Below are 12,103 nucleotides of genomic sequence, written 5' to 3'. Positions count from 1 at the left end.
AATGTTTCCAACTTTGGAGTTGGGGACTCACTATTTTAGGAAATTTGGGCATGCGCACACCACCGGGCCAAGATGGCGAATTCTCAGACCGATGCGAGTCCGGGTGTCCGGTGGAAAAAGCTTGCCACTGCTATCATAAGCGGAGATGTGGTCCATCAAGAAAATCTTATGGTCCAGCAAGATATGCTGGTTACTGAAATCGAAGCTACAGACGGCTCTATGGCCACAGCTCTTAGGTAAACACCATCGAAATGGTTCAAAATCCGACCCTCCCCTTCCTGTGTATAATCTCTGTGCATTTGCACAGTGGCTGTCAAAAAAGACCGTTCGTTTCGATCTTGAATTCGCTCTACTGCAACCATCTTCGTTGCTTCCGATACTGTCTTTGGCGTCTGCTGTACTAGTTGCTCTGTTCTAATATGAAATGATGTGATGCTGGCGAGAGATTCGGCCAATGAGAAGGATGAGAAATGGGTCGCCTGATGAAATCAATACTGATGCACAGCAGCCAATGCACTACAATGTAGGCCAGCTTGATATTGTATTCATCATGGCGGACCAGTTTTGTGAACGTCTGCGATGTGATATTTTGAGGGATCAGGACAGTCTTTTGCAGGAATTGGAAGTAGGAGAGACTGGGAGTATTGGGGTGGTAATCAGGTACGCATCAAATGAAAATATTGATGTCCAAGCAAGTTCAATTGCGACAGATTCCCAGGGTTTGTGACAGTGAGCTAGTGGTTTTAAACCGGATGATTTACTTTTTGCTTATTAGTGCTGTATCATTGATGTACTGCTACTGGTCTGTTTGCCTGGTCTATACCTGTTGAGTTGACATGCCGTGTTTTTATCGAGATGTACAATTCCATCTCCTCAGCTCCAATCGAATCCAGTATCCTGATCTGTTAGTGAGATGGTCTGAGATTGGCAGGTGAGGGTGAGCAGATGAGATTTAATACACTTATGTTTTGACCAGTATGACATGTTCAGTTCACAGCCCTAAGGGTTACTGAATCTGCAAGATCAAAATGATTAAGTCCTATGCCTGGAACCTGGACCTTGTCTTGAATACAAAAGGAAGTCTGCTACCTGGGCATGTTATCTCAAATCATGACAGCACATCATGATCTAGGCTCCAACCAGGGACCCACCCCCTCCACCTGTAGCACTGGATGGATGTACACTGTAGATCTGGTTTGTTTGTGCCGGTCTGGGCCTTGAATACTCCTCCAGAAATAATGAGATGATGCTGACTAAGATACTTGGGCCCAGTGTATACATGCACGAGTCATTTCCAAATAATGCTCATATCCTGTATCATTTTTAGGTCAGTGACTGTGTTCACTCCTAATAGACAAATCATGACAACTTTAATTGACCAACAAATTTGTTTAATACCAAAGATATTTTGATATGAGTTTAAGGCTGTTGGCTCTCTCAGTCACGTCTTCTCCCAATAATTACTAAGGGATGTTTGGGTGATCGTCCCCAAACATGAATAAATGGCTAAAACCTGACTTTGTTTTGCAACTCAGTTGGTCATGACAGAAGTATGCCTGATCCAACCTGATGCATGGTCTATAGTGTTAATAGTTGTTGGCTTGAAGCAAGGTCCCTTGAACTGCTGTTTCATCTGTTATTTCATTGGGTGTAAGAAAATGGCGTGGCAAGATGTTAAAAGGTACACAAATAGTGTGTTAAAATACCCTCCCTTCTAGCATGTCTCCAGATCAGCTGTCCTGATATTAGTGATATGTGATTTTCATGTCTTTTTCTCTTTCATTTCAGAGCTGTCTATGAAAGTGAGGAACCCCAGAAGTTTATGGAAAGACTGGATGCGAGGATCAAAAGTCATGACAAAGAGATTGAACGCATGTGTAACTTTCACTACCAGGGTTTCATCGACTCCATCCGTGAATTGTTGCAGGTCCGCTCAGATGCCGATACTCTACAGGTGAGCACATTTTAGCCGAGTGATATCGGTGTACGAGCATCAGTCACGTCCAGTGAGTTTCTAATTCTAGTCTAGTGATCCCTTGACGGCTGCATGATTCTTACATCACCCTGTTGTGTATCTTTGCATGCTAGACTTCAGAATGTGTTGCATTCTCAGTAATCACAGTCAGCCAGTGCTTGACAGCCTTGTTCTTATCTTTTACATTATCCATGTACCCTGGCCTCTTTAACAGATTGTCTCTACAACATCATTTTGTCCAACCCTGTCAGTGCTACTTCATTATTTTCCTTTTGTTTTATCATACAACTTTGTGATGTCAGACCTTGGTGAGAACCCCTGTATCAATCGTTATCACTCATCTTACCTTAAATTCCTTCAATGGTGCCGATTCAGAAATTGCTTCATCAAAAATGGGTAAGCAAGTTATTCTTGCCTGAGTCTCTGCCGAAATTCTCTCTATCAAAAACTGTCTGAGCGCTTTCAGTTCATTCTTAGAAGAAGGGTGATTTGGTTGGATCTTTTCAAATTCTGAGTTTCATAGTTCTATTACTATAAAGTCATGCAACCAGCCAAAAAGGTGGCATATCCTTGTCATTTCCGAATCCGAAGTTCGAAGGAATTTAAGGTTCCTTTTTGACAAACCTCCCATGTACAGTTTTTCAGTATTATTTTTCATTAAAAACACCACAATACACTGTAATTTTTTCATTGTCATTAATGAAATTGATTCCTTACTTTCTTTTTTACCATGGTGACTAATTTTAGGTAACTAGCACTTCGAATACATATCAAACACTTTTTCAATACCTTTTCTTTTGACATTTATTGCTTACTATTTCTTTAACCTCCAAGACTGTCTTTGCCACCTGCATGTTACGAGGAACCAACCTATTTTCTAAAAAAATATGACATGAGAATATTGAGGAGAGTGCATGTACATTTTTCTAATCATCAGAGTATTGACTTTGTAGTATCAATGATTAAAAAAATATGTGTGTTCCCCATTGCCAGGCACCATCTTGAAAATGTTTGATTCAAAGAACCAGTTTAGTGACCTATATTCATCATCTTTTTTTCATTGCTTAACTTTCTTTTTCATAATCTTTCCTGATCTTCTTTTGCAAAATTTAAGTCTATTACGCAGCCATTAGTATTCCAAATTTCTTTACAAATATTTATTTCATTTACCCAGGTTTATTCTCCTTTATTAACCTTACACAATCGGTTTCCTTTAAGAGTAACAGCACCATACATGCAGGTGGAGCCAGGGCTTCCAGAGGGTGGGTCCTTTTACAGAAAAATGGGACAGATCTTAGCTTCATTGGGAAAGACTTTGACTTCTGAAGGGATTTTCATCCCCTTGTAGTTTTCTATAGTTATAGACTCCATGCCTCTGTCAAAAATCCAATAGGGTTAATGCCGGTTATGATGATGAGAACTTCTGCAACGGGCCGAGTTGAGGAGAAGTTGGAAAGCCCGGCAATCAATGTTTCACTATTCCTGATGTTAAGTGTTCCCTTTTCAGGAAGAGATTTCAAACATCAATGGTTCCCTGCAGAAGTCTGGTCACAGCCTGATAGGAAAGGGAGAGGAACTCATCAAATGCCGCAAGATACAGAAAAACATTGCGGCAGCAGTTGAAGGATTAACCCTCTGTTTACCAGGTATGAGTACACTTGGGCCCCCCCCCCCCCCCCCCCGTCCAGTCTCGCAGTCATTTCACATCTACAATTTTTCACCAGAATTTCATTGAAGGCAATTGAGAAGCAATTTTTGCTATGTCTAAAAACATGAAACCTTCGAACCATTAATATTGTTATTTGGGTCAGTAGTTGGTTTGAAAACTAATCAACTTTAATGATGGTTTATTTACCCAGCCTACTTCTACATCAAATGGAAGTCATCAACATTCCTCGTCTTAGGCCTATGCCATGACTTTCTTATTCTGCCAACAAGGAAAAAGTCAGTGGAATTGTCAAATATCATGGGTGTCTCTCTCTCTTTTTCCAGTATTGGAAACCTACAGTAAACTAAGAGAACAAATGAAAAATAAACGCTACTACCCGGCCTTGAAGACGTTAGAACAACTGGAACACACTTACCTACCCAGGGTTAGCAAGTACCGGTTCTCACAGACGATGGCTGATCATATCCCGAAGTTACGTGAGAACATTAAGGAGGCATCCATGATCGACCTCAAGGATTTCCTGGAGAATATCCGCAAGCACTCAACCAAGATTGGAGAAGTAGCTATGAGACATGTAAGATAACAGTGTTTTCACGTATGTTTTTACTGTCCCTTTCTCCCAATTCCCCTATGCACTGGGCTTGTATGGGTCAATTGAGATTACTTTAAGGAATACTGGCCAAAGAGCACCACCCTGATCACAAAGCTATGTGGCAGACCTCTAGGACAGCCAACTTCGGTTACCGAAAACAGACTGACTGTCTTGCATGCATTTAAAAAATTAGAAAACTCTAAAACCATGATTGAATCTACAGGCTCTATTTCTGTTTATCTGACCAGGCTGCTGAACAAAACAACATCGACCCAAGCATAGCTGTGACAAAGCAGAAACGCAGAGCCCCTGCCCCTCCCACGAATCCATTCGGGAGCGAAGTGCCCCTCCCTTCAGATTTAGTACCAGATCATGAAGATGAAGAAATGAGTGCTCAAGATGTGGTGGATTTCTCTCCGGTTTATAGGTGCTTGCATATATACTCAGTGTTGGTAAGTTGACAAATTGACTTTCGTTTAAAACGGAGATCATTCTGTTATTTTTAAGACTTATAGATGAAGTCGATCATCTCATTGTCTTCAATTGTGTTGTTTTCAGGGTGCTAGGGATACCTTTGAAAGTTATTATAGAAAGCAGAGGAAGAAACAGGCCCGATTAGCACTACAACCTCCTCCTAATATGGTAAGCGCATTATTTGTCATTAGGTTTGTGATTCTGGTCACGAGTTTGGTACATTTCTTAGGCAGGCTGTACTGAAATAGTGAGACTTGTAACTGTCTATAGGACCTCTGTGTGAGCCTGACATTACAGACCGGTTGTCATTAAACGACCAATTGTTGTCTATACTGCATACACTGCATTCATCCGCATTATCAACCAGCGTCATATTCTATGATTCTATATTTCAGCATGAGAGTATAGAGGGCTATCGAAAGTATTTCCATGATATCATAGGGTAAGCTTTTCACATCCGTGATTCAGAGTCATTTTCCTTACTTGTCATTCTGACACGCTTTTATAGAATGTTTTCCAAATCACTTTCTTGAACCTGCACATGCCTGACAGGTGAATGACCACTCCTTCCCCACTGCACTGGGGGGCTAGTTGGGAGCAAAATATTTTGATATGTCTGGGAGGCTGGCTACATGTATATTTGAACCAATAACGTGTGAGTTAGAGTCGGAATTATGCTGGTTGCCAGCTACTTTTGAAAAGGGTTGAACGTACATTTTGTGTGTCGTTTCATTTCAGCTTCTTTGTAGTTGAGGACCACATTCTGAATACGACGTCTGGTTTAGTGAACAAAGCATACATTGATGACATGTGGGAAATGGCGCTGACCAAGGTCGTGGCAATGCTTCGAACGAACTCAGTAAGTGTGCAACATTCGTAGCTGCCAAACCATATACTGCTTGATAGTACTCATTTTGTCTTATAACTATGACATGCAAAACATTTTCAATGATGAAACATTAGCATTACCGTTACAATTCAGAACCTGTATACATACTGTACTGGAAATTCAGCAAACATTCACTTTCATTGTTTGAAGTTTCAAACGTTTTTCTGTCTTCTTTCAGAAAATCTGTACGAATCCACAGCTGATGTTACAGCTGAAGAATCTTATCGTTTTATTTTCACATACACTGAGGGTAGGTATCTTTGCTTGTTTGGAAATGGATACGATTTGTTGTATTACAATAAAGGAACAAGGGCTTGGAACAACCCTTTTCCTAACTTTTGTTAAACTCGACCTCTTGTCAGTTATTTTGATAATGCCTGCTATTTGACCAACATGATTTGAGGTTAATTTGTACTTTTCATGGCCGTTGGCTTCTACAGAGGCGGAGGGATTTCTAACTTTTTCTATGCTCTTGTTTCAGGGCTATGGTTTTCCAGTAGGTCAGTTATATGACTTGCTACTCGAGCTACGGGATATGTACAGTGAGGTTCTCATGAAGAAGTGGGTGTCGATATTCGACGGGATCTTCAATGAAGATAACTACACACCAATCCATGTTGAGTCCGATGTGAAGTATCAGGAAATCACCAGTATTTATCCATTTGAAGATGATGGGTTAGAAAAGGTGAGTCATGTTTACCTTACCCCAGACAGGCCACTGCAGACGAAAACCCCACGTTGAGTAACACATTCCCCTTATTCCTGATAGACGACTTCTGGCTAAAAGTTACGCACGCATACAGTGAGCATACCATGAACAATTCACTGTGTTCTCATTTCCTCTGTATTTTCCTTTTTGCAGTCCCAGTTTCCAAAGACGTTTCCATTTTCCCACTTTGTGCCAAAGGTTTATAACCAAGTTAAAGAATATATCTATGCATGTCTCAAGTTCACCGATGATTTACACCTTAGGTAAGTAGCGGCGACAGTTTAGTAGTATTAGTACTTTTTAACGAAGGGAAAATTGCGAGAATTTTACTTGCCTGAATGTTTCTTCAGTTTTAAAGTCAGTGTATCAAGTTGAAGATTAATGATGAGAAGTAAAAGGGCTGAGTACGACCACTGCCCTGATTCTTGCAGCAGTCACATGATGGCGTGCTAGTACGAGCTTGCCACTGGCGTGAAGACTTTCACCAGGGCGTACCAGACTAGCATACAGTAAAAGTCCTGGTAAAGGATGATGTGAGAAGCTTTACGCATCATCTCCACCTGGATGGACACATGGGGTGGGGGGCAGTCGAGCCTGAATGGAGCTGTTTGTTAGTTTTAGGTGCAGGAACTGTACACTCATGATCAGAACCGATGTCTGAAATCTTCAACTGATACATAATTTTCTGAGATTTAACTTCAAGGTGTCTTGAATAAGATCTGCTATATTTTCAGAAAATGAACTTGTTTCAAATTCTTTGCATCTCATTGGAAAGTTGGTCAATTCTGGTTAACTTCATTATGCCAGATATTTTACATCATTACAACGGTTGTAACTTCATGATGAGCTGTAAATTCATTTCCAGTCAAACAGAGATAGACGATATGGTGCGTAAATCAGCGAATGTGTTATTAACACGGACCCTGAGTGGATGTCTGTCTGCGCTCATCAAACGGCCCAGTCTAACGTTACATCAGGTAAATTATAGAAATAACCTTTTGATATTTCTGTGCAAAATTGGCTGAGAGGCCTCAAAAAGTGGCAGAGTGGTTGGATTGGTGTGAAATACACGTGCTAGACTAAGTATGCTCAGTTTTCAAAACAACATTGTATGGGAGAATGAATGAAACTCTTCCCTCATGAAACCTATTTGTGATGGTTCTTTTTTAGAGTTAGAAATATTTCAACTCTTCATGTTCAGAGTTGATTGCAGAAGTAAAGGAGATCAGAACATCACAGCACGTAGTTATATCTACGCTATAAAATTACTATTTCACATTTGCATATCATCATACAATTTCTTTTCAGTTGATACAAATCTCTATAAATATGAACTACTTAGAGCAGTCATGTGTTTACCTGGAGACCTTTATAACTAATATTACTGGGTAAGTGTCATAAATAATAGTACCTCGTGTGTGTGATTAATCCTTACTAGGTCAAAAAATGCATAACCACTTGCATTTTGGCACATTTCATCTTCTGTTTCATTTCCACAATCTTTTTAAATTTCTTAATTTGAGAATACAAAAAATTGTGTTTCACAGGTGGCCACCGGAAACATTGTTACCACTATTTAGAGTACCTATATCTGTTTACCGGTACCTTAAGTCGAGGAACTCTTATATGTATTCATAATTAAAGCTTCACATATTTTTTCAGTATAAAAAAACAGCAAACACAGTGGCAAAGGTAGTGATTCAAATTTCACTGGTGTGCTGACTAAACTCCCAATAACTGTGTTGTCTCTAACTTGGCTGTAATACTGAATGGCTCGCTAACATCACCTGTAACAGGTGTCGGTCCAATTGCATGGTGCACATAATTTAGCGCTTGCAAGATCAAAATTGCCATCCGAATACAAGTACAGGTTTATCGGACTTTCAAGCAAGATATTTTGATGTTTGAACAAGTCAACTTTTATCAAAATTAACTCTTCAAAAGTGCCTACATGTATTTTCATGTTTTAAAAATTTACAGTATATTCTCACATGTTTGTCTTGTGTAAAAAAGGCTTCAACGGTACTTTCTTGTAAGGAGCTATTTTCCAAATGGTCTTGTTGGTTAACATCCTTTTTGTGAATGATGTCTATAGAACTAACTTCATTAACTCAATGCATGCCTGTAATCCTACACCATTCTGGTCCATCCTTATTTTCATGTCACATGGTATCTGTTTTAAATCGTACCGTGTGAGCTATGTCCTATCCTGATGTTTGGAAAGTTAATACAGTGGTTGACTTTATTTTGGGAAATATGACGAAATGATGCAGGCTCTTCAGATCTCGTGTGTTACCAATGCTGGTAATTGCGGTGCATTTCTCACAGCATGCCATATTTGATGTGTCATTGATGACACACTGTCAGCCAACACATCACACAAGCTTTCAACTAATTGCATGTTTGAGATGTCATGCTGGATGAACACCATATTATCATACGTTCGCTTCACCCAGCTGTTCGAATGCACTAACTTTTTTAACATTCATGTATGTCTGTATGGCATCCAAAGCTAACAAACCACTCGGTCAACACGCTCAGTGTTGGCTATGTGCATGTACATGTAGTGCTAAAAGCTTAATGCTTTGCACAGTCAAACAGCAGTAACATTGTTTGTGCATGAAAATAAATAGGCCTACAGATTTATCTTCCTGTTGTTCTTGAAGTATAGGTTGTCTTCTGAACTTTGTGTCAACGCTATGTACACATATATACACAAGTAACTGGTTTAGTGATTTACTGTTGTAACAGTACAGCATTTCCTCACAAATCTTCCTGTGTTTAAACCGTAAGAGGTCGTTTATTTAGTATCGGTATGTACGCACAGTTTCCTTGATTTCAAATCGTCCATTCAATCCCCCCCCCACACACAAACAAAGTATGCAAAATGGACCTAAGATATATAAATGCCCCCCCCCCCTTGTTACATACATACTGGATGAATGTCTCCTAACTCCAAGTCAAGTCAAGAGTATCATGTCCTGCAAAGTAATTCATCAGTAAATCTGTTGACATTTCAGTGCTGAGAAAGACGGTGTTCACCTCTCTCGGTTGCACGGGACTTCCATGTTTAAAGATTCGCGCAGCGAGGCCGAGGCACAGATCTATAGAGCACTCAACACCAAGATAGACGAATTCTTGGATCTAGGTGAGTCTCTTACTGAGGAGGAGCTCGGGCAAAGTGTAGAGCCACAGTTGCAGGGTTGGGTTCATGACAAGTTAGTCACTGAACTTGGCATTGTCTCCTTCAGTCCAGCAAATAACCACATAGCCCTGGTCGCAGAAGCAGCCAGCCACCACCTGACCAGGTGTGCAGATATGGTCTTTCCAGAAATGTATTAGCACGCGGATATCAGAGTCTTTTCCATGCCTGTTAATGTAACTGTCTTATATCCTTTTATTTCAGCCACCTATGATTGGACATTACAAGAATCGAAAGGCCATGCCAGCGGCTATGTGATGGACCTTCTAGCGTTCTTAGAAAGCATGTTCTTATCCTTCACAAATCTACCGGTAGGTTACACTCATCTTTCCGGAAAAACTAGTTTTTCCCCATTTTGGATAAATCTGACAAGTATCTCTGATCAGCCTGGATGCGCAGCTGCCAATCCTTTTCTAGTATTCAGCCAAAATCCACCAGCCAGCACACTAACTTCGTCAACCTCTCATTTTCAGCCAAAGGTCGCGCAGACCGCATGCATGTCTTCATGCAAATATATCGCACAGAAGTTTCTAGAATTTCTGATCGATCCCGATATCCGACACATAACAAGTGGAGCCTTGCAACAGCTCAACTTAGACCTGATGCAGTGTGAACGTAAGTTTTTCAAGATATTTTCAAATTGACTTTGCTTCGATTGGTTTCTCAAGTAAAAGGAGGACAAAGTATGTACTCAAGGTTGTTGAGTTCGATGTGTTGATGAAATCCTTATCTTTCTCTTCCAGAATATGCCAACTCGGAGCCAGTACGTGGACTCCGGGACACGCTACTCCTAGCCTTTGCAGATCTTCGCCAGTTGTTAGATCTGTTCCTGATCTGGGACTGGTCAACTTATCTTGCCGACTACGGACAACCCAATAGTAAATACGTCAGAGTCCATCCAAACATTGCCATTACGCTGTTAGAAAAGTAAGTCCTCTGTTTATATTGCTTTGCCAGCTCACTAGAGCCTCAGACAACATATTTAGGCTAGAGTGAAAACAGAGGGATGATGAGTGCGAAAGGGGCCATGTCGATCTTCATGTGCTCTGCTGTATGCAGTGGGGGAGTAGAATTCGACTTCCTAGAGTGACATTTTACTTGGGAGTAGGTTGTGAATTTTCTTGCAATGAAAATCAACCACACACCAGTTGCCTTATTGAATGCCATCGTAAGTTCTAACTCTTCCCTTTCAGGATGCGAGATGCAGACAAGAAGAAGAACATCTTCACTTCCCTTAAACAGAAGGAGAAGGACAAGAGACGGTTACTAGAGACAGTTCTCAAACAGTTACGTAGCTTGGCCGCTTCAAATGGGACAGGTCCACACAGCTGATGCAGCGTGGAACAGATCACCATTTGAAGTCCTCGTCTGCCAAGATATGTATATGGCTGTCTTCAACTTCAGCCTGCTATCAGCATGTTAATGTTTTCTGAACAAAGAGGCCAAATATGAAGCTCATCACGTAGGAGCTGTGCTGTGACTTGGTTAGGTTCTTTGATATGATTTGTTGAGGCAAATGCTCTGATTGAGTAAGATAAGGTCTCCATCATGCTCGACAGATTTGGGCAATTTACTGTGATGTGCCAAGTGGCACTCTGTGCATTTGTGGTTTATTTTTAGTCACATGAGGTGATGAATTTTTGGAGCTGTCCGTTTTCCATGATATGAGGAAGCCACAGACTAATTGGGTTGCCCAGCTTAAGTTGTGAGCAACTTGCTATTGACAATTTTATTTTTTTGATGCAGACTCAAATTTCTGTGGCTATGGAGTTGGCAGTATGCAATTTGCTGAGCTCAAAATGTCTTGAACATTTCTCTTCTTGTTCCCTAAAAGTGCTTTATATTCTCTCTAAAGGAGCCGTTACTGATTAAAGTGTGGCATTGTGCTATATCTCAGATGATCACGTGCAAAGTTGGGGAACCAATGACAACATTACTGGAACTAAGAAATTTGTTATTCAACACTTTTTAGTTTTGACTTGAATTGAAATACAGCATCATACTGTCAAAACCATAGACAGCAGTTCTGAGTTCAGCGTCAATCTATATAAGTTGCCGGCCTTCCTTGTATAGTAAACTTGCAATTAAGGAAGATAATTGCGACTCTTTGGTGCTATGACAATCCGTGTGTTTTGTTTGCCCATGACCAAATACTTGTTGCGTTTTGTTTGATGTGCAATACTCTTATAGTTAGCCTCTTAAATTCTAAGGACTCTTCTTCATCATGGCCATGTTTGCCACAAAGACATCTTATCGAGGCTATTCGAGAAATATCCTCAAATTGTGTAGTTCTCCTTTGGTTTTGAGTAGCAAATAGTTTATTACAAGTTACAAGCTGGGTTGTTAGAGACAATTATTTTGCCATCAATGGGTTGTAAGAATCTTCAATCAGCTTCGTCCTTTTACTAGAAGATCAACCAGGGTTCTGGTGATTTCACCTCTAACTAATTTTTACAAAACCAGCTTGCATCTGTTTTTCATGATGGTGATATTTTATAAGTTTTGTGCAAGATTATCCACTTCGTCTTTCTAAATGTTGCTTTCATTGTCCAAACTGTAAATACCTCAAACTTTTCTACAGGGTGTCCCAGAA

General features: G+C 40.4%; 1 protein-coding gene across 3 annotated transcripts; it reads left to right on the top strand.

Moving 5' to 3' along the window:
- Positions 1–73: 73 nt before the first annotated feature.
- On the top strand, positions 74–11,887 carry LOC135489867 (exocyst complex component 6B-like). 3 transcript variants are annotated; one of them, XM_064775469.1, is made up of 19 exons: positions 74–236; positions 1,789–1,954; positions 3,483–3,621; positions 3,968–4,218; positions 4,485–4,688; positions 4,795–4,878; positions 5,106–5,152; positions 5,449–5,569; positions 5,778–5,849; positions 6,081–6,284; positions 6,462–6,571; positions 7,174–7,285; positions 7,617–7,696; positions 7,971–8,000; positions 9,329–9,456; positions 9,715–9,821; positions 9,984–10,125; positions 10,254–10,437; positions 10,704–11,887. In XM_064775469.1, exons 1-19 carry the CDS (start codon positions 169–171, stop codon positions 10,840–10,842), a joined length of 2,388 nt encoding a protein of 795 aa, XP_064631539.1. In that variant the 5' UTR covers positions 74–168; the 3' UTR covers positions 10,843–11,887. The 3 variants fall into 3 exon arrangements, with proteins under 3 accessions (XP_064631539.1, XP_064631540.1, XP_064631541.1); XM_064775471.1 differs by lacking the exon at positions 74–236 and adding an exon at positions 581–660; XM_064775470.1 differs by lacking the exon at positions 7,971–8,000.
- The last annotated feature ends 216 nt before the right edge of the window (positions 11,888–12,103 follow it).

This window comes from Lineus longissimus, chromosome 6 (genome assembly GCF_910592395.1).
Source record: "Lineus longissimus chromosome 6, tnLinLong1.2, whole genome shotgun sequence".
Lineage (NCBI taxonomy): Eukaryota > Metazoa > Nemertea > Pilidiophora > Heteronemertea > Lineidae > Lineus > Lineus longissimus.
This window is presented reverse-complemented; position numbering and strand designations above follow the sequence as displayed.

Excerpts from the sequence above, each read along its gene's own strand:
- LOC135489867 (XM_064775469.1), top strand. The coding sequence starts at position 169 with ATGGTCCAGCAAGATATGCTGGTTACTGAAATCGAAGCTACAGACGGC. Across the intron at positions 4,689-4,794 it reads TGCATATATACTCAGTGTTG|GGTGCTAGGGATACCTTTGA; the intron begins GTAAGTTGACAA and ends TGTTGTTTTCAG. Across the intron at positions 8,001-9,328 it reads CAGCAAACACAGTGGCAAAG|TGCTGAGAAAGACGGTGTTC; the intron begins GTAGTGATTCAA and ends TTGACATTTCAG.